Raw genomic sequence first — 27335 nt, 5'->3', positions numbered from 1 at the left:
TTCTTACTGTTTATCTTATCCACTGTTAGATAAAGCCCAATAAACTAGTAATTTTAATTTCATTCATTGATTTGGCCTCAGAGTTGAGAACAACGCCAGGCACCTAGTAGGTTATGCTGAATGACAAAAATTTCTAACTAAACTCTATTCTCTGTAAGCAATCAGAAAAAAAATATTAATTAAACTGTGAATTATTTCTAAGGTAAGATAGCAGCTAAAACATGACACATAAAAAAACTGGGGATGGAGGTGGCAGAGCAGTAGTATAGTGGGTAAGGCAACTGCCTTGCACATGGTAGAGTGGGGTTCAACCCCCTGCACCCCTAAGACCCACCAAGAGGGATACCTGAGCACAGAGCCAGGAGTAAGTCCTAAGACAGTGGGGTCTGACCAAAAACAAAAAAACAAATAACAGCAGGGTGGGGGGGGTTTCCAAATGGTGTTCAGGAGGTCTGAATGTCCCACCAGCAGTTCTTGGCCAAGCCAGCCAGAGACTCAATGCAGGCAGCAAAGATGAAATGCTACGCGAGCACTGTGGGGTCGGGAACACCCAAACCACACTGGCAATGCTGGGGGTTACTCCAGGATTGTATGCAGGAAGAGCTGGGAACCGGATCCATGCAGCTATATCATTTCCTAGTTCAAATATTTTAATTAATGTCTAGATAATCTCACACAACTGAAATGAGTTAAAATTTGTTATTTCAAATCATTTACTAACTTCTCACATAATCACAACAATCTCATAACAATTCAAGCATCAAAGTGAGATTATAAAAATAGCTACTCAAGGCATTTAAAGAAATGCATAAAGGCTAATAATCTTTCAAATTCTACACAGACGGAAAGTAAGACTTCAGTGTCAAAGCAGACTTAGAGGACAGTCCCTGGATGGTTAAAGATAAAATGGCTCAGGGGCTGGAGTGCAATCATTAAATGATTTTAATATAATAACTATCTCTCCTTAGAGTCAATTCCATTACACTGAGAGCCAACTCAACTGCTAACCATCCCTTTGCCTCCCCTCATCATTTTCAGCTTACATTCTAACAAAAGAGCATATGTCAATAATAAAATCAAAATGGGGTCAGAGTAACATTACAGAGGGCAGGGAAATTGCCTTCCACGTGGCTGACCAGGGTTTGGTCCTACATGGTCCCCCAAAACCTGCCGGGTTGATCCCTGAGTACGAAGCCAGGAGTAAGCCCCAAGCACTGCCAGGTATAGTCCGTAAACAACAAGAACTAAAAAGTCAAAACAATTTATTTGAAGTATGTGGCTGGCAAGTAAACACACAGTAAAGACCAAAAACTCAAGTGTATTCTCGATTAGTAATCATTCCAATACTTCACTACGTGAACAGTCTCAAAAACAGGAACATTCTTAAGAGACTGAAATTCCAAGAGTAAATATTTTTCCTACATTTCTACCCACACTGGCATGCCATAGGATGTGCTGAGCACAAGTGGTCACAGACACGTTCTGTCAGCACATTTATAAATGCTTCGTCTTTCACAATGTCCCTGTGGTCGAGGAGCCGCATCCACTGGTGCCCCAGGCCCAGGGCCACACCTGGCCGGACTGAGGAGATGGGGCTCCTGCCGCCAGGACTGGACTCCAGCCCTTGCCTGTGCTCCCATTTCAGCCAAGCCCGTTTCTGTGGATACAACTGTTACATGAAAGCACAGAAAAAGCAATTTAAACCAAAAAAGCCAATGATAAAAAGGGAAGAAAAAAGACAGGGAAGGGAAATGGATACATTTTCGACATCCCGACCATGAGCCAGAAAAAATACATGCTGTGCTCTTTCATATACATTATCACTTCATCCTTAAAATACCCTGCAAGGATCACTGGTATAAAAGGATGGCACTCACAGAAGTTAAGTAGGCAGAGAGAGTAAGAGTAACTTTCGGCATGAGAACCAGGTCTCTGTTTCTGAACCTGTATCTTTCCAACATATCAGGATCACCAAGTGTGGTAAACAATTTTAGAAAGATACCAAACACTTCTAATAGTTAATTTACATTAGCCAAAATCCCACCACATAAAAAATATGAGTCAAGAATGTTACTATTTAGGATGAGGCTACATAAAAATTAGATTTAGGGGCTGGAGCAATAGCACAGAGAGCAGGGCGTTTGCTTTGCACGCAGCTGATCTGGGTTCGATCCCCAGCATCCCATATGGTCCCCTGAGCACCGCCAGGGGTGGTTCCTGTGTGCAGAGCTAGGAGTGACCCAAAAAGAAAAAAAAAATTTAGATTTAAAAAAAGCTACTGGGGCTGGAGCGATAGCACAGCGGGTAGGGCGTTTGCCTTGCATGTGGCCGATCCGGGTTCGAATCCCAGCATCCCATATGGTCCTCTGAGCACCGCCAGGAGTAATTCCTGAGTGTAGAACCAGGAGTAACCTCTGTGAATCGCCAGGTGTGACCCAAAAAGCAAAAAAAAAAAAAAAAAAAAAAAAAAAAAAACCCAAAAATAAAATAAAATAAAATATAAAAAGCTACTAGGGGTAGGGGGCCAGAGAGATTGTATGGCAGATAGGCATGTGTCTTGCATGCAGCTGACTCGGGTTCGATACCCAATACCCCATACAGCCCCCCAAGTCCCGCCAGCAGTGATTCCTGAGCAAAAAACCAGGAGAAAGTCCTGAGCACTGCCGGGTATGGTCCCAAAAAGGAGGGGAGCCTGGCAAGCTACCCGTGGTGTATTGGATATGCCAAAAACAGTGAATCTCACAATGAGAGACATTACTGGCACCCGCTCGAACAAATCGATGAGCAACGGGATGAGTGACAATTCAAAATAAAACAAACCAAAAAACAAAAAAAGTTCCAGGGCTTGGGAGATGGGGAGATAGTTCAAATGGCACAGGCAGTGCACGAGCTTTGCATACAGGAGGCCTGGGTTCAATTCCCGGAGTAAACTTAAAAGCACCGCCAGGAATGGCCTCTGAGCACTGCCAGGGGACGACCCCAAGAAACTAAAAAGAAAACTTAAAGGGCTTGAAAGAAACCTCACAGAATTGTTCCCTGCATTCATGAGGCCCCAAATGTGATCCCTGGCACTGAACGGTCTCCTGAGCACCACTGGGTTTGCCCTGTGGTGGCCCCAGCACCACTGTCCAAGCACAGAATCTTCAGGACACAGAGTCAAGTAGGGTGTCACCCACAACAGCCCTCAAACCCCTCAGATACTGATCGGGAGATACACAGATACACACACACACACACACACACACACACACACAGCACATGCATACAGAGAGAAACAAAAACTTTAAGAGCTTTAAGTACATAGGGTAAGTAAAGACAGCACGCATGCACACACTGCACAACAGTCACGACGGCACACACAATGCAATTAAAACAAACTGCGTTTCTAAAGAACGGCATTCCTAACAACACCGTTCAACATTTATACTTCTGAATTTTCAAAAAAGCAAGGAAATGAATTTACAAGTAATCGACATACCTGACATAGTTTGATCAAGTTTGTGGATAAGAGACTTTTTAGCACATTCAACATCAGGACTTGGGTAATCCAAAACTTGCCTGCACCAAACTAATGGACTAACTGATTTTTGCATTGGTGTAAGTTTTTTCTTTGGTGATGAATACAGCCTGGAAGAAAACAAAAACAAAGACAAAGAAACATTTACTGTTAAGCACAAGTTAGGGTCCTTTCAAGGTAGATTTAAATTCTGAGGGGTGAAGGGTTGAGAGTGATGGAGTATTTTTAAAAATAAACCACATTTACTTTGTACACTGGAAGAAAAATGACACTGAAAAATCAATATAAACCCAAATAAGACCAAATGTTCAATCCTAAAATGTACCTTATTTTTGTCCTTTATTCTTATTACAAAACTATGAGGAAGCATCTGTCTTTACAATAAGCTATTGTTTTTAGTAGTTTAATAACTTTCTAACACAGCATTGCCTTGTCTAGGAGGCAGGATGAAAAAAATTTCTTGCTTTCCATTCCCATTTCCCTCTCAACTACAAACCAGACAAAAACTACACTAACAATTCATCCCTTTAAGCAGTTCTGCTCTGTTTCCCACCTTTCAAATAATACAGAAGAAAAAAGGAATTTTATGTTCCTGGGGAGGGTATTTAGAAAGAAAAACGTGAGAAGAGAGGTGAGACTGTATTTTCATTTTCTACTTCATAGCTTTCCTCAGATTTGTTCAGATTATGTTAATTAATACTAAGTTTATTTCAAGGTGACTCTATATGGAAAATGTGAAATTACTTGAATTCTACTTAAAGTGTCTTTCAACCAAGACGATTTAAGTGAAATTTATAAAATGAACAAAAACATGCTCTGGTGTATCGATGTAGTATCCAATAAAGCGAGGAGTAAATCATTTCACATTGCATGACCGTCTAACATAGAGCTATGTACAGACATGGCCGGGGAGAAGCTCGGGGGCACAGAATGCCCGTGTTCAAAGCACAAGCCCAAAGCTCAACCCACAGTGCTGTCACGTGCTCTCACAGCTCTGCTGTCCGTGATCCCTGGTGCTACGAGGAATTTTTAGTTGCAAAAGAGTCAAGCGCATGACTCAAGGAGTGTGGACCCACGCTCTCCCCGTGAGTACTACTGACCACGTCCATGAAGTACATCCCTTGGGGAGCACCTGTGTGCGCACTACAGTGACCGCCAAAGAATTGGTGAGCAGTACAAACAAAACACCACAACGCAAGAGCGCAACCCCCAGCGAGTGTGTGCACATCACAACGGAAAAAGGAATGCAGCCCTGGGCAAGCACTGATGAGTGTACGAGCACCCTAACCAGATGTGCAGGCATGACTGAAATGTGTACACACCAGCCAGGCATGCGTGCACTCTTCATCGCAACCACCACCACCACGAGGTGAGGGACTGGCCAGGCTGTGGTGTAAGAGAAATCTCTGCAGACCAGTCCAGCCTCTATGGAAAACATGAAAGTTATTAAAAAGATTTAAAAAGCAGATCTAGCTGGCAGCGTGGCTCAGAAGAAGAAAACTGGCCTTGCAGATGTGAAGTCATGGATTCGATTCCTGGCACTGGACCCTCCTGGGAGATGGCTCAAAGGGCCAGAATGCATGCTTTGCATCGGAAGGTGAGGGGTCAATCCCCAGCACCACAGGGGCCTCCCCTAGCCAGCAGTGACCCCTGAGCACTGTCCCAGAAAGTATCCCCAACACTCCAGAGTGGCCTCAAAACCAAGACAAAGATACACACACACACACACACACACACACACACACACACACACTTCTCATGTATGATTAAAGATCTGATACACACACACACACACACACACAATGACAAGAATAAAACCAGAAGATAATTATTTTCAGAAAACTCAATCTGAAGAAGAAAAGAGTGATGATTCTACCTCCTATTTGTGTGCGTGTGAAGGGTGTGTGTGTGGGGGGGGGGGGGCGGGAACAAGGAACAGATAAAACCAACCAAGCAAACTATTGGATTCTGACTGTAGGACAGGGATTAGCAGAGGGGGAGAAGCAGGGAAGGAAATCCAAAGAGATGATAGAAAGCTCACTGGGACTTTGGTCTGGACTGAATACGGTAGTCTACATTTGAAGAGGTGTGAGTCTATACTCCTAAAACATATACAGTGTTGTAAAGCAATGTTCCTGCAATTAAATAAATTTGTATCTGACATTAATCAACTAAGAGGAATAAAATGAAGTGTTCTCTAGGAGCTGGGATGTGGCTCTGGGACAGAGCATGTCTGATATGTGTGAGGTCTGTGCTGCTCCCAGAACAGAAGGGAAGAAGAAAGAGCGTCCTGATGTAAACATATCTCTACAGAAGTAGGATTGACAAACTACTTTCTAGTGGCAGTATATTCATTTTTGCCCCCTTCCTTCTTTTTTAACTATAACTTAGGCCTGTCCTGACTTCAACAGAGCTTTTATCAAGCTAACAAGACAATTAAGGTTAATGATGGTTTCTTTTGTCACAATCCATATTAATCTTAATAAAACAAGAACTCAATTTCAAAAAAACTTATTAACAGTTCAAAACAAAAATAAAACCCAAAACAAAACCAATCAAGTTCACTGTTTCTCCGACTTATATACAGCACACGTCTACTTCAGCAGCCCCTCATCATGGAAAAGTATACTGATGTTCTGTGTCAACAAATACCAAACCTCTAGAGATGAGAAAACATTAATAAAACAACTTTGTATTATCAACGCTCACTGAAAATGTAACTTTTCCCTATAAGGACTAGTTTTACACAATTTAGCCACAGGACTCATGAGTTCTTAGAATATTCTTCTATTAATTATGAAACATTTTTAGAAGTTCAAGGAACACGAATGAGCCTTAAATGCATTATGCTCTAATAAATGAACAAATCGTTTATGATTGATTTATATTAAGTATCCTGAAAAAGACAGGGAGAAGAAATAGATTAGCTGTGACTTTAAAGGGAGGGTGGTGGTTAGGGGGGCTGGAGCAATAGCACAGCAGGTAGGCGTTTGCCTTGCACTCGGCTGACCCAGGTTCGAATCCCAGCATCCCATATGGTCCCCTAGCACCACCAGGGGTAATTCCTGAGTGCAAAGCCAGGAGTAACCCCTGTGCATCGCCAGGCGTGACCCAAAAAGAAAAAAAAATAATAAAGGGAGGGTGGTGCAAATGGGGATAAGGATTCCTTCTTTTAGTTATTTATTTTGGTTTGGGGCCGTACCTGGCAGTGCTCTGAGGTCATGCTTGGTGGTGCTCAGGGGACTCTGTGATATCAGGTATCAAAACCAGAAGCTCCAGGACTCCAGACATTTGGCCTATCTCCCTGGCCTGAGGTTTTTTTTAAGGTGATATAAATGCTCTGATATTAGAGTTAAGACCTCAGCTATAAATCATATGGACAGTTAATCTATGACATGAAGTATGCATGAAATGGAGCCAAGAAAGCCTCTACAACAAATGGTGCTGGGAAAATTGGATCCGTATCTCACACATACACAAATATTAATTAAAATAAATCAAAGTCTCAGAGATTAGACCAGAAACCATAAAATATATTAAGGAAGCCATGGGCAGAACTCTCCAGGATCTGGGCATCAAAGGTGATCTGATTCTACTGACAAAGATAACGAAAACAAATATAAGCAAGAAAGACTATATGAAGTTGAAAAGGTTCTGAATGGCAAAAGAAACTTGGGCTAAAATTAAAAGACACCAGGCTGAATGGGGAAGATATTCAGATAAAAGGACTAACATCCCAAATCTATAAAGTTTTCACAAAGCTCAGCAACAACAACAAAAAACTAAGTAACCCAATTAAAAAAAGGGGGAAGAAAAGATGAACAGACACTGTAGTGAAGAAAACATAAAGATGGCCAGTAAGCATATGAAAAAGAGCTATTATTACTCAGTATCAGGGAAACACAAATCAAAACAACAATTTGAGGCATCACCTCATACCAGCAATAAATGGAATGCATTTTTTTTAAACCTGCAAACTACAAATGTTGGCAGAGGTGCAATAAATAAAAATCCTCATTTACTGCTGGTGGGAACATCACCTGGTCCAGTCTCTATAGCAAAATATGAAAATTTCTTAAAAAAGAAAGAATGGAGCTTCCATTTGACCCAAATATTCGATGCATAGGTATCTATCTAACCCCAACACAAAAACATTAATTCAAAAATATTCATAACAGTTCAGTAAAATAACCAGGATAGAGAAGCAATCCACCAACACACCAGAGCATCTAAACCAGAAGTTCCCAGACTTATTTTGGTTTTCTTTCCCTTTTCAGGAAAAAAAAAAATCATTCCGTGCCACCTCAAAATCTACCTTCTCGAAACGAATAGAAAGCATTCCCTAAACACACCAAAGGTGTGCCCAGTGCCCTGAAGAGTGATGACCTCTGGGTGCAAACTCCGAGCATATAGCCAGGAGAAGGCCCCAGCACCACCAGATGTGACCCCCAAGCAAGGTAATAAAAATAGAAATTGAGGGCTGGAGAGACAGTATAGTGGGAAGGGCGTTCGCCTGGCATGTGGCAGATCCAGGTTTGGATCTGAATATGGGATTCCCAGCATCCTATATGGTCCCTCGAACAACATCAGGAATAATTTCAGAATAGAGAGCTAGGAGTGACCTCCGAGCATCACCAAGTGTGACCCCAAAACAAAAAATATAAAATAAAAAAGAATCAAAATTTAAAAAAAATTTAGAAGCGCTGTTCTCTGACCACAATGGAATTACAAGATAAATAAACAAAATGAATTTTAATAAATCATAAAGTATGAAAATCAAACCATCACATATAATTATGCATTATTTGGAAAATGAGAAAATATCTCAAATTGAATTAAAAGTAAATATGGATATCCAGGAGTAAATATTATTTTGGAGTTAATTAACGCCCATGTTACAAAGCACAGCATGAACTGTCTTCCTGTGTCCATACAGAAAGGACATTGCTAAAGCTTATAAATGACATAAAGGAAAGAGAGAAGCAATATAGGATTATTAGTGCTTGATGGACTTTGGTGTGCCTCAGGGGCACTGTTGTGGGAGTAGCTCAATAAACCTTAAGTTCCCTGTGGGAGGAGCAAGGACAACCCAATGTCATCCAACAAAGATTCCTGAATCAATAATCGAAGCCTTAAAAAAGAGTTGAGTCAAACACAGGGTAGGGCAGATACATGGTTCTCAGTGGAGGAGGGTACGACTGGCCGAGACCAGTCCCCCATAACCTCCACTCACGGTGGCCCCGGGGCCTCATCACCACAACATCTGGGGCCTAGAATTTCAGGGAATGTCCCCCACACCCTGTCAAGGTTGAAATAAAAAATTAATGAAACAGAATTGGCTCTTTGAAAAGATTTATTTTTAAAAAAGCTTAACTCTCTGGGCACAGAAAGGTGGGTAAACCCAGAGGTTCTGTTTTCTCACCATAAATGATAGCCGGGTCTTTCTGCTGACCCCTACCTTATATACCACACTATTTCCCAAACCCTTTTTGGGGGTTCCCAAATATGCACCCCCGCCCCCACTACTAAGCTACAGCTTCCGTCTACCAAACACCATCCAGCACCAGGGGCTAGAGAGAGTACAGGAGACGAGGCACTTGTTTCATACAGGGCTGCAGCCGCTGCAACCCTGGTTCAGCTGCCCAGAACCACGTATGATCTCAGCAGGACCAGGAGTCAGTCTTGAGCAAGAGTAATGCCTGAGTACCACAGAGGTACCCCCCAACCCCCAAAACAGAATAATCCAACACTCAAACAATTTTACCAGATTTTTTTAGGCCATCAAACGACACAGACTTCAACCAATAAATCAACTTCATTTCTCACTTATTTCAACATTCATTCCAGTTTTAAGTATCTTCACAGGTTTTCTTTAGCCTTCCCAAATGCAGCACTCATTCTTTTTCCTGTGCATTTTGAATCTAACAGAACAGTAAGAAACAGACTTTATCTGCACCATTATCCTAAATCTTAATTCTTATTTGCATTCCCGCCCCCTTTACCCAGGGGAGCACTCCAGGGTTGCTTCCAAAGTCCTCAGGGACAGACCCAGGGCTCCTGGATGAAAGCATGACCACTAGCCCTTTAGTCTTCATTCTGGCCTATTAATCTGTTTCTTCTGAAACCTCATAGTATTGTGGGCTTTTGGAGTTTTCAAAAAATGGTATAGAGATGAGTATATGTTCTATTTAAAAACTTAACTTCAATTTTTCGTTAAGGCACTGTGGCTTATAGCATTCTATAATCGTTACTTTTATTTCTTTTCTCCCTTTGTGTCAAGATCTGGGACTGCCACGCTGTTTGTGCATGTCAAAGAAACCAAACAACTTGATTAGGTAGGCAAAAGTAAGAGGGGCTTTCTCACTCCTTTCCCACTCTCAGGTATTGCTGTGTCCTTGCGGATTTAATTTCCATTTCCATGATGGCTGTGTTGACAGGGGGGTGGCTGGTAAAGTGGGGAGCGCAGGAGGTGACTTGAGAAGAGTGCTTCCACCTCTCTGCTCAGCCCACTCGGGCACTAGCACGCAGGGAAATGCCAGGCTTGGGTCAGGACGGGCAGTCAGCTACGAGCACCTGCCCAGCGCAGGTGTGCCCACCCTGCCCCGCGGGGCGGCCATCACGCTGCTCCTGGAGAGCATGTTCTGCACAAGGTGAGGGATGATCCCTGCAACCCAATTTCTCAGGGAGCCGTGTGCAGTTCTCATTGTCAAGTCCATATAAAACTGTCCTCTATGAACTCTCACTGTTGATTTCAGAGGACTACAGTCTGTGTTCATTCTAGCTCCAAGCTAAACTCGGACTTACCCCTGAAAGGATTAGTGTAACAAGTGCCACACAGTTGTCTGAACAGACATTTATATAGCGGTTACCACTGGCCAAGCATGATACTTGGAGAGATTCAGTAACAGAAATTGAGAGAGAAATTCAAGAATCAATCGAAAGAAAACTTCACATTTTACTGGTTGCTTCTAGTCTTCTGCATTCATCAGCTATATAACCACTGAGGCCTACAGTGCCCTTCATCAAATTCCAAACCTCCATTTTCTGGTTTTGAGGATCCTTTTTCACCCCCCACCCCTCCCCGCAAACCCTCTCCTGGCTAGCTAAGAATAACCAATGGCAAACAAGCATTTCAGTGTGACAAGTGAACCAAAGACCCACTTTCTCCCTCTATGAGCAGGTCCACTTTGAAAGATAGTCCTGAAATTACAAAATCAACCCCCTTTACACTTGGGGCTGGGGCAGAAGACTAGAGTGTACATGCACCGCATGTGTCTGCACACAGTCGATCCCCTGCAACCCACTGTCCACAAACACCAGCAGGAGTGAACCCCAAGCAACGCCACCAGAAATGACCCCGGAGCCTCTCTTGGTGGGACCCCAAAACAAAACCCCCAAACACTCTATATTTCTACTAATTAGTTATTAACAGACATACAATCTAATAATTATATAATGCAATTGTGATTAGGCGCTAAATGCAAACTTTTAAACCTACTCACTGCATAGCTTCTATGAAATGTCATCCTGAAGCCTGTCAGATGCAGAGGGTCACTTACAGACTTAGTCTAGTCCAGTGCTCTATTTCATACAGTCCAAACAAACTAACCCTTAGAAGAAATGTATGGTTGGATACTCTATAAGTCTTTCACAGAGACCAACAAACTATTGAATAAAATAGAGGAGGACTTGTGTGGGGTAGAAGCTTCCTTCCAGTAAAGGACAGAAGTGGAGAATGGACTGATTCCTCCTCATAAATTCGAAACCTGTTTTTATTTTATTTTATTTTATTTTTAATTTATTTATTTTTAATTAGAGAATCACCGTGAGGGTACAGTTACAGATTTATACACTTTTGTGCTTATACTTCCCTCATACAAAGTTTGGGAACCCATCCCTTCACCAGTGCCCATTCTCCACCACCCGTAAACCCAGTGTCCCTCCCACCCTCCCCAATCCCATCTCCCCCCCACCCCACCCTGCCACTGTGGCAAGGCATTCCCTTCTGTTTTCTCTCTCTAATTAGCTGTTGTGGTTTGCAATAAAGGTGTTGAGTGGCCGCTGTGCTCAGTCTCTAGCCCTCATTCAGCCCGCAACTCCCTTCCCCCACATGGCCTTCGACTACAATGTAGTTGGTGATCGCTTCTCTGAGTTGACCTTTCCCCGGAACGTGAGGCCAGCCTCGAAGCCATGGAGTCAACCTCCTGGTACTTATTTCTACAGTTCTTGGGTGTTAGTCTCCCACTCTGTTATTCTATATACCATAGATGAGTGCAATCTTTCTATGTCTGTCTCTCTCTTTCTGACTCATTTCACTCAGCATGAAACTTTTCATGCCCATCCACTTGACTACAAAATTCTTGACCTCCTTTTTTCTAACAGCTGCATAGTATTCCATTGTATAGATGTACCAAAGTTTCCTCAACCAGTCATCCGTTCTGGGGCATTCAGGTTTTTTCCAGATTCTGGCTATTGTAAACAGTGCTGCGATGAACATACATGTGCAGATGTTGTTTCGATTGTACTTTTTTGCCTCTCTGGGATATATTCCCAGCAGTGGTATTGCTGGGTCAAATGGGAATTCAATATCTAATTTTTTGAGAGTCGTCCAAATTGTTTTCCAGAAGGGCTGAACCAGTCGGCATTCCCACCAGCAGTGAAGAAGGGTCCCTTTCTCCCCACATCCTCTCCAACAGCGGTTGCTTTTGTTCTTTTGGATGTGTGCTAGTCTCTGTGGTGTGAGGTCGGAACCTGTTTTAATTAAACACTATTTCTCCTGTCATTCTTTATAATCCAAATATTTTCATAAATATTCAATCAGATGTAGTATTACATTGCTTCCATTCTTCTTCTTCTTTTTTTTTTTTTTGCTTTTTAGGTCACACCCAGCGATGCACAGGGGTTACTCCTGGCTCTTCACTCAGAAATTACTCCTGGCGGTGCTCGGGGGACCATATGGGATGCTGGGATTCGAACCCGGGTCAGCCGCGTGCAAGGCAAACGCCCTATTCGCTGTGCCATCGGTCCAGCCCCTGCTTCCATTATTCTTGCATTTTAAGGAAATGTATTCATTTCTTTTAAAAATTTTACTCCCTATTCCTCATTAATACTCTTACGGAATTTCAATTTGGGGTTGGAGAGAGGATATAGGGGGCTAACGTGCTTGCCTTGCGAGCAGCCCAACCCGGTTCTACCCCAGGCATCACCTGGTCTCTCAAGCACCAACAGCACTGGAGGCCGGACACCGCCGGGGCGGCTGCTCCCCCCGCCTCTACACAACAGAGCACTGCAGTGGCGGTCCACAGGGCCTAGCATCTCCAGGAGGGGCCCAGGCTCCCTGAAAACACGTGGGAGATAACAACAACAATTAAAGCTAGCTCTAAGAAGTTAGAAATTGTATTTCCAAATGAGCCTTTTCCCCAACTCAAACTACACATTTTGCATTCTCTGAGCCAAACCCTGTTTAAAAACAAAATTTATACAAATTTTCTAAATTTATGTCTTCATAAAGAAATGTCAGTTTGCTCCTATGGGTCTTTCTTTCCTAAATACCCCCCACCCCCGCCACACACAAAAGGATTACAGAGAAAGAACTGAAATCCTTGAAACCTATAGCACTGTAGCACTGTTGTTCATCATTTACTCGTGCAGGCCCCAGTAACGTCTCCATTGTTAGACTTGTTACTGTTTTTGGCATATCGAATATGCCACGGGGAGCTTGCCAGGCCCTGCCGTGCGGGCGGGATACACTTGGTAGCTTGCCAGGCTCTCCGAGAGAGACGGAGGAATTGAACCCGGGTCCCACGGTGCAAGGCAAACGCCCTACCCGCTGTGCTATCGTTCCAGTCTGTCGTGCGTACATTTCTGTTTCTAAGCCCAACAAAAGTTAGTACGCAGAATGCTTTGGCTACTACCAGTCAGTATTGTAAGAAGCAACAGTATATTTTTATAACTCAATGCATCTACATTAACTATTCAGTTCTGATATTTACTATGTGAGTCATCTCTTTTCTTTCTCAAATCATGTCAAAAATCAAAAAAAATTATGTCAAGATATGAGACTAGATAGAGCAAGGAGAAGTGTCTGAAAGCGAAGGGAGACTTGAAGGAAACTTTCTGATGAGCAGGACAAGCAGCACCACACCCAAGAGGAGGGGGCCAGGCGTCTGCATACAAGGTGGTCCCAAGGGTGCGCTGAGCTGTGGCAGGACGGAGAAGGTGCTCAGGGCATGATCTTTAGTGTCCAGGGTCCTCTTCTCTGGTTTTCTTTGAAAATGAGGCTTTCTTTCCCTCACAAAACAGACTGTGAGTTTTTTTTTTAAATAAATCAAATGATGTTATTATTATTTATACTTGTGGAATTTTATTTTTTAATGCCAAGTTACAAGAACTACATAACAAGCCCGTACACATCCAATGATTTGGGCTCCAGTTCTATCTAAACTATATATCTATACTTACTGGAAACAAAATTTCTTCATTTATCTCCCAATGCCAAAAAAAAGGGAAAACATCAATGGCTTTTTAGTGTATGAGGATCCCTAGCCAAGTGACCAAAAAGTTTTAAATATTTCAATAGCATATTAAATACAAAGCAATTCTTTTTTCATAATAGAAAATTTAGAAATCACAAAAAGGACAAAGAAGTTTAAAATGATCTGCTTCTATAGCCTTACCAAAAGGATTAATTATTTGAATTTTTTTTTTTTTTTTTTGCTTTTTAGGTCACACCCGGCAATGCACAGGGGGTTACTCCTGGCTCTGCTCAGGGGACCATATGGGATGCTGGGAATCGAACCCGGGTCTGCCGCGTGCAAGGCAAACGCCCTACTCGCTGTGCTATCACTCTAGCCCCTATTTGAATTAATTTTAAAAGTGCTGTCTAACATCACACAAACTACTTATCAGTATTTTCTTCTTTGGATTCATCATAGATTAAAGATAATCATTATACAAGTGAAGTATGAAATTGCTTACCTTTTTGTAAGAAATTCATTCTGCTTTACAGTTTCAGTGCATTTCAGCCTAACATAACTCACAATGAAATTGATTTAACTAAACTCTTTATACAAGATACTGTGTAAGAACTGTATATACAAGAACTATGATAGAAAAGAACTGAGGCTGCTCCCAAACATAAAGACAAGGGGCTGGCGAGATAGTACAAGGGCTAAGGCACTTGCCTTGCAAGCAACTGACCCTGGTCCCAGTCCAAGCACCCCATACAGTCCCCTGAGTCCCTCCAGAAGTGATTCCTGAGTACAGGGTCAAAGGTATCCCTGAGTACCATAGGGTGTGGTCCCAATAACAATGAAACCGTAATCAAGTCCAGGGTAATGCTTGACTCATATAGATCAGTACTTCTCAAACTTTTCACAACGTCAGACCAGTGCTGGCCAACAACTGGCAGTGGCTAAGCGCTGTCATAGGCTAGTGGTTTTCGATCTCTTAAAGCCTGCACACCACAATGGAAAACCACTGGTAGCGATGAAACAAGAATGAGTCAGTAAATATTAAAAGTGGGTGCTAAATTAGTTTTATCGTTCCATCTATTTTACTATGTTTGAAACCTTCCAAATAAAAAGTTTCTATAAAAGTACAAGGGCAGGAACTGGAGAGAACTGGAGAGATAGTCCAGGGGTTAAGGCACTTCCCATGTACACAGCAAACCCTCATTCTATTCCTGGCACTGCAATATGGGCCCTAGAATATTGTCAGGAATGATCCCAAAGCAGAGAGCCAGGCTTAAAGCCTGAGCAATGATGGGTGTGTTTCAAAACACACATACCCCACCCTGAAGGAAAAAAATCAACGCAAAGACAACTAGTAATATGAAAACTAAGACAAAGACAAAGGTGAAAGCAAAGACTTCTACATTTACTTTATTCTAGGAATTGTTCTCAACACTTTACATCGAACACATTTAACGGTTAGTATAATAATCTCTCTTTTAGAGATAGCGAAAAGTTTGAAGCACAGAGACTAAGTGGTTTGTCCAAGGTCGTACCACAAACAAGAGTGGGAGCAGAGGTCCCGAAGAAAGAACTGGAGTTAAGGCCTTTGCTCGCATACATCAAAATACAGTTCAATTCCCCCATCTGATGTACAGTCCCTCCGACACCACCAACACTCATTAGAGCCAGAGTCAGCCCCTGAATCAGACACAGGTGAGGTTCAACCACCCCTTCCCCACCAAATAATTGAGAATAAGGGATTCCAATTCCCACTATCTAGGGTCAAAGTCAAGGCTGTTAGTTACCAAGTTAAATGACTCCAAGGGGTCCAAAGGGCAACTCAGCATAGAATAATGAAAACAGGGGCCAGAACAACGCACAGCTTGCCTTTTACACGGCTGACCCCGGGTTGATCCCTTGCATCCCATATGGTCTCTTTAGCCCTGCCAGGACTGATCCCAGAGTCAGAGCCAGGAAGCCCTGAGAGCTCAACCAGCTCAAGTCACCACCACCCCGCTCCCCCCCCCAAATGAATAAAAAAGGAGGGTGCAGGTAGTTTATGCATTTTCCCTTCCCCACTTTTCATTGTGGTTATTACCCCAGTACCAGCTTGGTGCCAGAGCACCAATGGGAGTACCCTCTCACCTGGGGCTGAGTATCACCCAAAGTGGCCCCCTCTGGAGAAAAAAAAAAAAGGCAGTCAATTAACTAGAAGCAGCAAAGACAGGGTGAAATCAGTGTCCTGTGTATTGCTGCTGGGAATGAAAATAAAATACTGTAGAAAGAAAACCAGGAGTTTTAAAAAAAAAAGCATGGACCTTGTGTGTATGTTTGTACTCATATATGAAAAATCTTATAAATATTGATAGTATCATTTTTCATAGCCATACAAAGGTAGAAGCAACCCAAATTATGATCAATTGATAAAGAAAATTAATACAGTTCAGACATGAACAAAAAAGGGGGAATGTTCTGATACTTGTTGTAACATAAACCCTGAAAACATGCTAGAAGAAAAAGTCAGACACAAAAGCCACACATTATATAATTATTACTTATGTGAAATGACCAGAATAGGCAATTTCATGGACAGACAGTGGAGTGAGGAGGAAATGGGAAGTGACTGATAAGGGGTTAGAGTTTCTCCTGAAAGGGTTCTAGAATTAGAGGCTCTAGAGTTTGTAGTAACTTCATAACTTTATAAATACACTAACAAACCACTGAACAGTGTAATCGGATGAATTTTATTGTATATGAACTAATATCAAAAAATACTAAGGAGAAAAAAATTGAGAGCAATTCTACAAAATAAATGGATAATCAAAATATGCAATGACATATGATGTCAAAGAAAAAAACAAAACGTCATTAGTCTCTGTCTTCTTAGCTAATAGTAGTGCTCAAAGGAAGAAGCAGAATCAACATTCTTCCAAAGAAATTGAAGTTCAAATGAGGCAAGGTAATAGAATATTGCAAACACCTTGGAATAGGTTTAGATCTACCCCTTCCAAATCATGGAAAAGGAAAATGTTATCACTGAAATTATTGTAGATACAGAATAGTAACAGGGGGTCAAAAGCCCGAATAGAGAAAATACAATGCCTAACCAAAAAGAAAAAAAGCAATGTCTGCAAATTACAGACCAAGTTTATGTATTGAAAAATTCAAAACTCTACTAAAACAAAAGACTGGAAAGGAAAAAGTTATTTTATAAAAGCCAGAGGACTAACTGTGAAAATGTCAAGCCAAATTACATTTTCTGTTTTGACAGGTTTATTTCACTGCAGGTAGAGAACCCCATAGGCATAGTATAGCTTAATTACAAATCATTTGGCAAAATCTCTCAAAATATCCATACAGAAGGGAATATGGGCTTGAAAACTGTAAGTGGAACCAACAGTTATTGAATGGATTCATATGTACTGATTAAGAGACTGATGTTCCTAGGAATAAGGAGAGTTGCATGCTTCAGCATTCTGCGTCATTTTAATATTTTTTATGACAAACCTAATGTAGAACCAATAGGTCATCCAACTAAACATGAAATGACAGGAAAAAAATCAGAAAAGATAATACTAGGTGTTGAATTAAGATTAATTAAGAAGCCTTCCCCCTCCTACCTCCTCCCCTCGCCCCAGGGATTGAACCCAATCACACCTGTAAGGATTGTGATTTTTAAAAAAATTTTTTTAATTGAATCACAGTGAGATAGTTACAAAACTTTCATGATTGATTTTCAGTCATAGCACTGTAGCACTGTCATACCATTGTTCATCCATTTGCTCGAGGGGCATCAGTAACGTCTCCATTATGAGACTTGTTGTTACTGTTTTTGGCATATTGAATATGCCACGGGGAGTTTGCCAGGATCTGCCGTGAGGGTGGGATACTCTTGGTAGCTTGCTGGGCTCTCTGAGAGGGACAGAGGAATCGAATCCGGATCCCCCGAGTGCAAGGCAAACACCCTACCTGCTGTGCTATCACTCTGCCTCTTTGCTTACTTTACTTAGTAATTCTATAAATTTTAGGTACCAAAAGTCTCAGCGATCAAATAGAGCACTGGTAGGATAAATTTTGCAACCAATTTTATAACTCTAGAAACTTATGTTTAAACTAAACCATTACTTTTTTAACCTGTTTTCATTTGTCGTAATTATTTCAACTCTCAAGATTTTCTAGGTCAAATATTCTAATTCAATGCAGATACAAATACATTGCCTTAACAGCATTAAGACCTTTGAACCATCAATTTTTATGAAACATGAGTAAACCGTTTTTTCTTTAACTTAATTTCAATAGTTCTTGTACCTTAGTCATTTCAAATCATGAGCTTTCTACACCAGACACTTTTAACAGTTCCACAAGAATACAAACATGCTTTCAGACACAGAAAGAGGCCCTTAGCTTTTACCGATGTAAGCAAAAGAAAACATCTGAACTGTCAAAGCTTATTAAAAAAATGAGGTCAGTCATACAATGATCAAACACCCATCCCTCCACCAGTGCACAAGGATTGTGATCTCATCATTCATCAACACCCCCCAGTCTAAAAATTAAATAAGTTCAAAAATTTCATTACACAAATACAGGGAGACCTAGTTTAACAATTTATATGGGAAAGAAGTAGAGTTGAAATTTCTACACCTATTAAGCAAAGTAACAGAAGTTAATAAACTTAAAGAACAACTGATTTCAAAACAGTACCCAGATCAAGCAAATTATACAACATTGAGTACCAATATGGTACTCAAACATTTGATTAAATAGTAATGAAAATGAGCAGCTGGAATTGAGAAGATTGTCTGTAGCTAGATGATCAGAGAATCACTTTATCTAAGAAATAATGTAATAATTGCACTGGTATTGTTTAATTGACAAATCAAGAATACTGCGTGAGTGGTGGGAAGGATCCGCAGGATCATGGAAGTGTCCTCAGCAACTTTCCGGGGCCTCTCTACAGAGTCTTTATGGGGGAAAGAGGATTACATAGAACATAGCAGGCTTGGGTGTCAAGGTCAGCTGGATTCAAATCCCCGCGCCATCATTTACTATGTGTTATTTCAGTGTTTCTCAACCTTCTCCCACCCACGGCCCCATTCCCACCTCTGTTCCTTCTTGTAGACCCCTTGTCCTACCAGCTGCTCACCTAGTCACGTGCTGATTCCCTGATCCACGTATACAAATTTTACATGTGGCCTCCTTGGAATATCCCAGGGGCGGGGTGTATGGTCCCGGATAGAAAAATGCTGCATTTATCCATGCTTGGAGATTGCTTTCTTACCTTAAAAATGAAAGCTACCTCATTAATGAGTAAAAACCAAATAGAGAGGCTGGAGAGAGATCTCAGCAAGCTAAGTGCATGCTTTACTGCTTTGGAGGCAGGAGGCCTGGGTTCGATCCCAAGCACCACATGACGCCTCAAGCACATTCTGGGCATGGTCTAAAACAAACAAGTAAGAAAAAGAATTGGGTACAAAGAATGATTATAAGCTACTTGGTATAACCTGACACAATGTGATGTACCAGATGTTAGTTCCCTTTCTACTTTGTTATGTTGTTCTAGAAGTGTTGTTCAGAGTCAGAATGGGTCACAAAACCAGCTTCGTGGAGTGTAAGCAGCAGCATTTCCTAATGAAACAAAACATAATAGAAAACAGTATATGCCGTGAACACTAAAAGCAACTATAGATTCATGAACCTTGTTTCATTTACCCTGCAGTTGTGTATTAGGCGATGATATTAATATACTCTTGAATCCCACTGAATTGTTCCAAGTGACTGTGGTCTCCAGGCTTAGATCTCTGGAGCCTTCTGGGGATGAGAGAAGTCGAGTCTCTGCCCTGCCAAAAGGTCCAGCACCCCATCCACAGCCAACATCCTCTGGCATGCAAACAGCCCAGCTTCACAACTACACAAATAATCTCAAAGACATGCCAAGCTGCTGAACCCTCCCCGTTCCACAGCTCCTGGAAGGTGCAACCACATAATTTCACAGTACTGACAGCCCAGTAGGAGCATAGCAAATCAGATGGGAAAGTTGTACAGAAGCCCACTAAGCTCACAGAGTGAAAACAGTAACACAAAAGGCTTCACTAACACCAAATATCCCAGTAAATCCTCAGACAATGACTCTAGTAACGCCATTGTGAGATACATGTTGTGACAAGTAATATAAAGTAAAGTATTTTGTGCCTGCTTAGAGGGAAGTCTTGGGGGTGGGAAATTGTGGACACTGGTGGAGGGAATGTCATATGGTGGTGCAACTGGTGTGTGAATACTGAATACTCCAAATTGTATTGTAAACAACTTTGTACATCAGAGTGTTGAAATAAAGTTTCAAACATAAAATATGTATTTTTTTCCCATAAAGTGAGGTTTAAGAAAATGTTTGGGCGTGGGATGCAGCTTGGCCCTACAACCCTTGCCCTGCATGGTGAGTTCCTGGGTTCGATCCCCAGCATCCCATATGGTCCCCGCAAGCCCACCACAAGTAATTTCTGAGTGCCGAGCCGGCAGTAACCCCTGAGCATTGCTGGTGTGTCCCACCTCCCCCCCTCCACCAAGTAAAAGTTGAAAGCAACTGCTCTAAAGCTTAGCTTCTTAAAACTGTGGGTTAAAACCCCATATGGAGTCATGTAACCAAATGCAGTTTTGTGAAAAATCAGCAGTTCTGTTTCACTACTGGAGGTTCCCAGGGAATCATATACAGTGCCAGGGATCAAACCAGGGCTAGCAGTGTGCAAAGTAAGCATCTTAACTCCTGTACCATCTCCCCAGCCTTCACCTTAACTCTTGTACCATCATCTCCCCAGACTTCCGGAATGACTTTTAATTTGCTAAGAACTCTTGATGCCAAATCTTTTCTCCTACCTGCCACAAATATTCATTCCTTATTCCAAAGTACCTCAAAGGTGATTAACTTTCAATTCACACAAATCTTTTCCCCAAAAGTATAGGACATCTCTATCAAAATATGAACTAGGTAGCAAAGCAGTAAGCAAGAACTATCTAGTCAAGATAAATTCGTTGGCATAGTTAAGGCCTGCTTTTCCTTAACAAATCCTACACTCAGAAAACCAAGGCACCACAAGACATCATCAGTTTCTGAATAAAGTCCTTGTGTTCTAATAATACATACTCTAAAATGAGCCAATGAGCGCAGCTAATCCTCATTATTAAGAGCATCGTTATCATCCCCACTTGGAAAAGGCATGTGATGATACTGAAATGATTCTGGGTTCTTTTAAAGTGTGTATACACCCAGGATTCCTTTGGGAGGACGTGATTTCACACTAGTATTAAAAACTGAGGATGTCATAGTCAGTGCCATTAATATTTGATATCTCTTGGCAATAAAATGAAGGCTTGATGTCATATATTCAAGAGTGTCTGTTACTCAAACCTTCCTAATTGGAAGTTAGGAAGAACTGGCTCTGCTTTTGTGGTTGTCAAAGCATTGAATGTCCTTCTCAATCTTTGCCCATCCCTCCATCCCAAAGTCACTTCTCCTAAGATGCTGTTTTTCTCAGTTTCGCGCTGACTGCCCTTTTCAACATACAGCCAGTACAGATAAACCTCAGCTGCTCTACCTACATTCGACCTGGTTACCCAACAAGACTGCAACTCTATTAATGAACAAGAGTCAACACTGAAACCCTAAACATCTCCTGCTTTATATAAAATATCCGGGGGCCAGTGAAATAGTTCAGTGGTTAGGACTCTTGCCTTGATTATGGCCAACCCTTGTTGACACCCTGGCAGCACAAGGTCCCCCAGAAACAAGAGGGGCCCCAGACCCCTAAATTAAATAATCAGTCTTAAAGAACAACAGCTAGTGTTGGAGAACTTACTAAGTGTGAGACCCAGGAATAAAGCGCACACACGGATTCTCTCAATGCTTCACAACTCTGTGAGAGGTACTAAGTACTAGTTCCTCCATCACAGAGAGGAAGGAAACAGACTCAGTAACTTACCCAAGGTCATAGAGCTAAGCAGGAGGTAGGGCCTGGGCACAGCCTCCCTCCCTACCTCAGCGGCTGCAGAGTTGCAGATCCAAGAAGGATCCCACACCCCGTGCCCTGCTACCTTAGAAGTTTCCATTTCAGACACTGGGGCTGAAAAAGTGAACTTGCAAACAGAGGGCAAAGAAGAGTCAAGGAAGGTCCGGGAGGCCGCTTCACACTGTTGTAACCGAATAGGAGGGCAAACGCCCTCCTTGTCCTTTCTATTTCCAGCCGTGATATTCCGGTGTGGGTCACAGTTTCATCCCGAGTGGCCGACCACAAAACAGCCTTGGCGGGGATCGGTAAACACGGGCCAGCCCTCCCCTCGACCCCGAGGAGACCCGGGGACTGACCGGCGACGGTGACAACTGTCACTTCTCAGTTCCGGACAACCGGAGCCAGCCCTTGCCTTGCACCCCGGGACCCCCCGCCCCTTCTGCACAACAAAGCAGCACGTCCCCTGCCCTGTGCACACAAAGCCGGCGTTCACCCCTCCACTCCTGGGGGAGAGCGGATTCACATGACACCCCCCAGCTCCGCGACCCCCCACAACAACCAAGAACAACAACGAGACGATCCGAAACCCCCAGCACACGCACAGGCGTGGGCCATGCTGCACCGCTCCCCGCGCCCGGCCCCGTCTCCTCCCCGACCACCCCCGCCCCCCAAATGCCCACCCGGGCAGGCCACCATCCGGAAAGCCCGGGTCGGACACAAAGCGGGAGCCGTTCCTGCCAAGGCAGGTGGGTCCCCACCTCCGACTTCCCAGGCGGGGCCCACCCGGGGCCCGATCCCGGAGGGTCCACGGTGGCCCCGAGGAGGCGCGGCTGCACGCCCCGACCCCCTCTCTCTTTCTCTCTCTCTCTCTGCACGCCTGGAAGGAGCCCCCCGCGCCGGTGCCCTCCCCGCCACCACCGAAGCCGGGGCCCCGAGCGCCCCCGAGCGCCGGCGGCTCCGGGGGACACACAAAGCCCAGGTGGAATCCGGGGTGGGAGGGGGCGGGGGGGGGCTCCCCGCCCGCCCCCACCCGCGGCCCATCCCCGCCCCGCCCGGCCCGGCCCGGCCCGGGCGCCCCGAGCTCACCAGCTCTCCTCCTCCTCCGCCCAGCCTGACAGGCGCTCCAGCTCGTCGGGCCGCAGCGGCTCCACCTCGTCCAGCAAGCCGCCCTCGCCCGCCGCCAGCAGGGAGGCGGCGTCCCGCAGCTCCTCGCCGCTCGTCCGCCGGGGGCCCGCGCCGGCCCCGCCGCCCGGCCGGCCGCCCAGGCCCAGCGGGAAGCCCCGCGGCGTGGCCGCCCCGGACGAGGGGGTGGACGCGGCGAGCCGCAGGGGGCTGCCGGGCCCCAGCGAGCCGGCGCCCTGCACGGCCCCCGAGCGGCTCCGCAGCTGCTCGTTCTGCTTCTCCAGCTTCTTCACCAGCTCCTGCAGCTTGCGCACCTCCTGGTCCGCGTTCACGTTGGAGTTCACGTCCTCCATGCCGGCCCGCCGCTCGGACTCGCCGCCCCGGGCAGAGAGGCGTCGCCGCCGCCGCCGCTCACGCTAGCCGAGGCGCCGGCATAGAGCAGGGCCAGGCCCCACCGCCGCCGCCGCCGCCGCCGCCGCGCCCCCAGCTCCGGTTCCACAGCGCCGCCGGCCCCAGCCGAGCCGCCTCATCTGCGCCGGCTCCAGCAGCGGGGGAGGCGGTGCCAATATCCGGCCCCGGCCGCCATCTTCCCTCGCTCCCTCCGCCCCCCCGCGGTCCGGCCCCGGCGGTGACCTCAGAGCGTCGAGGGCCGGGAAAGGGGGTGGACGTGGCCGCCGGCCCGCGCTCGGAGGGAACCTAGAGCCCGGCTCGCGGCCTGACGGGGGCTGAGAGGGCGGGGCCCTGGGGCGGGACTTCTCCCGGAAGGGGCGGGGCCCGGGCGCGGAGGTGGGAATCCGACCGCCTTCGGCAGCCGCGGAGGGTGTGTCTCGGCTGGGGGCGGGGCCGGGACCCGGAAGGGAGGCGGGCTCAGCGCAGCCTATTGGTCGAGGGTGGGTGGGGGCGTGTGGTGTGGTTCACGGCCGGGAACTGCGGTGAGTGGGACCGGCGGGCGCTTCCTGTGCTCTCTGTCCACTCCCTCTCGGGTCGATGTGTAATTCAGCCCAGCCCCGTGAAAAGAGAGCCATTTACTTTTCCTTTTCTTTTTTTTTTTTTTTTTTGAAATTTGCTTTTACTGTTTCTGCAGAAATTTGTTTTTATTTTCTTGCAGATTTTTTTTTTTTTGGATGCCTACTTGAAATAGATTTTCAGGGCTGGCAGCCGCCTCCGAGACCATCTGTGTGACCTGTTTCTTGCCCCTGCAAATGGAACAACGAACGGAATCCCAAATGGTTCAGGCAGGCCTAAGGTCGAGCTCATAACCATAAATCGTGGACTGCTTACAAAAGCCCGGCCCTGTTAAACATTTAAAGAGCATTATCACATCGATGAGATGAGAAGAGTTTTTGCCGGCTTGGAAGTTGACTGCGCTCCGCACGGAAGCGTGGGGGTGGAGCGGGATGAGGCGATAGAAAACCACTCCTTTTTCCTCGCTTTTGTTCCTTATATGATGCATAATTATGCTCTTTGGGTCGTGTTCAGAGAAGCGACTTCACATTGCCTTTTTTATTTCTTAGAAAGTTTTTTTAGAAGTCGTTAGTTAGCATGTTAACATATACGGATAAATGCTAAGATGTTTAAACATAAAAGCAATCTGCTCTCCACCGCACCTGTTTATAGCTTACCCTAGAAGCTTTGTTTTGCTCAAATCCACTCATGAGTTCTGCGCCACTCAGCTGGTGTTTGCAGCTGCCCTCCTGTTGCCACCTCCACCCTTAGCCTGTAATGACACAATCTCATTACACCTGGGTGTGGACCCAAGCACCCAGGCTTCTGAAACTTGCCTTTAACTTAAGGTGCTCAATTTTCTTTGCCTAGTCTATCCTACCTGGCAAATCTGATAGCTTTGTTAAAATCCCATGCTTACCCAACCCAAGTTCTTTCCCCAAAAATTCCAAGACAAAGCAGTTCTTTCTGCCATATTTAGTCAATTGTTTAATGTTCTATCTTGGTAAAACATTGTTTCTTTTTCTATTTTTCAAAAATTTTTTTATCTCTATATTTGACCCAAAGGAACCCATTGTTTTTGTTTCCCATGTCTAGTAATGTGTTTGACATGGTATATGGTTAAATATGTTTTGCTAACAGCTGAATGTAGATTCTGACAGGTCAAGAACCTGAAGGCTAGGCCAGAATCAGCAGGTAAGACACGTGCCTTCCACACAGCAGACCCTAGTTAAATCTCTGACAACTCATATGATCCTCCAGAGTACGCCAGGGGTGATTCCTGAGTACTACGAGGTATAGCCCCCAAATAGCACTGTAGTCCCACTGCTCATCCATTTGCTCAAGCAGGCACCAGTAACATCTCCATTGTGAGACTTGTTGTTACTGTTTTTGGAATATCGAATAAGCCACAGGTAGCTTACCAGGCTCTGCCGTGCGGGCGGGATACTCTCAGTAGCTTGCCAGGCTCTCCGGGAGGTTTGGAGGAATCGAACCTGGGTTGGCCGCATGCAAAGCAAATGCCCTACCTGCTGTACTATCGCTCCAGTCCAAGCCACCAAAATACAAACAACAAAAAAGTATCTGATGGTTGTGTCAGGCAATAAGGTAGAAAACCTCTGGGTGAGGTTAGAAGGGCATGACAAATGATGGAGGCGGGCAAGCAATACTCCAAGCTGGGCACCTAATTTATAACTGAGAAAAACCACATCAGTCACCTAGTTTTCTGTCTCCCTGAAAAATATCTTTTTAGGGTATTCATCATCCAGAGTGGGGACTTAGGGGTTAAATTCATCCAGGCTAAGGCTTGTGGGCTAACTCCTTAAACTCAGCTATCACAAGGACACGGGTGTAATTGTATTAATTAATTCTCTGGGAAGTTGAATTTAAAGTTCCCCACCACCACCATCCAACGTGGCAAATAAGCCCTATTGGCTGCTTAGAACTACCTTATAAACTAACAACTTGTTCAATGTGTTTGACCATCTGGAGAAAAACACAGGCCTGGCGGGGTACAATTGCTATGGCACCCCTAAGACATCAAATACAGTTAAAATTTTGGAGCTCAGAAGTCCCACCCACTCCAGGAGGCCAATGGGAAAAAATGAGGAGATACTAAAAGTCTAGAGATGAGGGGGCTGGAGAGATAGCACAGCGGGTAGGGCGTATGCCTTGCATGCGGCCGACCTGGGTTCGATTCCCAGCATCCCATATGGTCCCCTGAGCATGGCCAGGGGTAATTCCTGAGTGCAGAGCCAGGAGTGACCCCTGAGCATCACTGGATGTGACCCAAAAAGCAAAAAAAATAATAATAAAAATAAAATAAATAAAAGTCTAGAGATGAAACAGGCAGCCAGCAGTGTTTCCCCTAGGGTCCCCCCACTCCTCGCACTTGGGGCTGCCTTTGCTACTTTCCTTTTTCCTTACATCAGCACTTTGGCTTCAGCAAGATGACTGTTTCTTTTACCTTTTTTTCATAAAGGCTTGCATTAAACATCTCGTGTTCTCCATCGAGTCCTTCACGGGGAGACACAAGAATCAGAAATGGATCTATGTGTGCCCGTGTCTATACCTGGCCCCCTCACACACTTTTTCGTCTGGGCTGGAGAAAGCTCAGAGAACTGGAGCATGTGCAGAAGAGCCCATGCTGCCACAACATGGTCCCCTAGGCACAATTTGAAGTAACCCCTGAGCACAGAGCCAGGAGAAGCCCCTGAGGACCTCCTGGTATCATGAATTCCCTGACCAAAGGAAAGGAAAAAGAAGCAAAGAATCTGATGGATAGATACTTAATACATAAAAATGGGCTGGAGGTATAGTATGGGGGTTCAGGTGCAAGCCCTGAGTGCTGTATCATGTGGGAACCCCAAAAATAACAACAAAAGCATTGCAGATTTTCATTTTTCTAACTAGAAATAAGCAGAGTATTTTTTTTTTTTGGCTTTTTGGGTCACACCTGGCGATGCACAGGGGTTACTCCTGGCTCTGCACTCAGGAATTACCCCTGGCTGTGCTCAGGGGACCATATGGGATGCTGGGATTCGAACCTGGGTCGGCCGCGTGCAAGGCAAACGCCCTACCCGCTGTGCTATCTCTCCAGCCCCAAGCAGAGTATTTTCCTAGCTATGCACATCTAGTCGAAGGATGTCTTTGATTAATATTTTTTAAAATGTATGTATGGTTTATCAATAGAATCAACAGCTAAATGTTTTTGCTATCTCTGATAGGTCTGAACTAGTTACCAGAGGGTTAGACCTCAGGACTGCCTCATATATAGTACCTTTCACTTGTGTTCATTGT

At 44.5% G+C, this 27335-nt stretch overlaps 1 protein-coding gene across 3 annotated transcripts in view; it reads right to left on the bottom strand.

Moving 5' to 3' along the window:
- The window catches only part of SLAIN2 (SLAIN motif family member 2), a 61176-nt gene extending 37367 nt beyond the window's left edge, over positions 1-23809 (bottom strand). For all 3 annotated transcript variants that reach the window (XM_055140052.1, XM_004607992.2, XM_055140053.1), the window contains exons 1-2: positions 23058-23809; positions 3479-3627 (exon numbers count right to left, since the gene is read on the bottom strand). In XM_055140052.1, coding sequence (XP_054996027.1) covers positions 3479-3627; positions 23058-23446 — 538 coding nt within the window. In that variant the 5' untranslated portion in view covers positions 23447-23809. The remainder of the gene's footprint in view (positions 1-3478; positions 3628-23057) is intronic.
- Positions 23810-27335: the final 3526 nt, after the last annotated feature.

The sequence above is a fragment of the Sorex araneus genome, chromosome 5 (genome assembly GCF_027595985.1).
Source record: "Sorex araneus isolate mSorAra2 chromosome 5, mSorAra2.pri, whole genome shotgun sequence".
NCBI lineage: Eukaryota > Metazoa > Chordata > Mammalia > Eulipotyphla > Soricidae > Sorex > Sorex araneus.
Note: the sequence above shows the minus strand (reverse complement) of the source record. Positions and strands in the feature narration are given on the sequence as shown.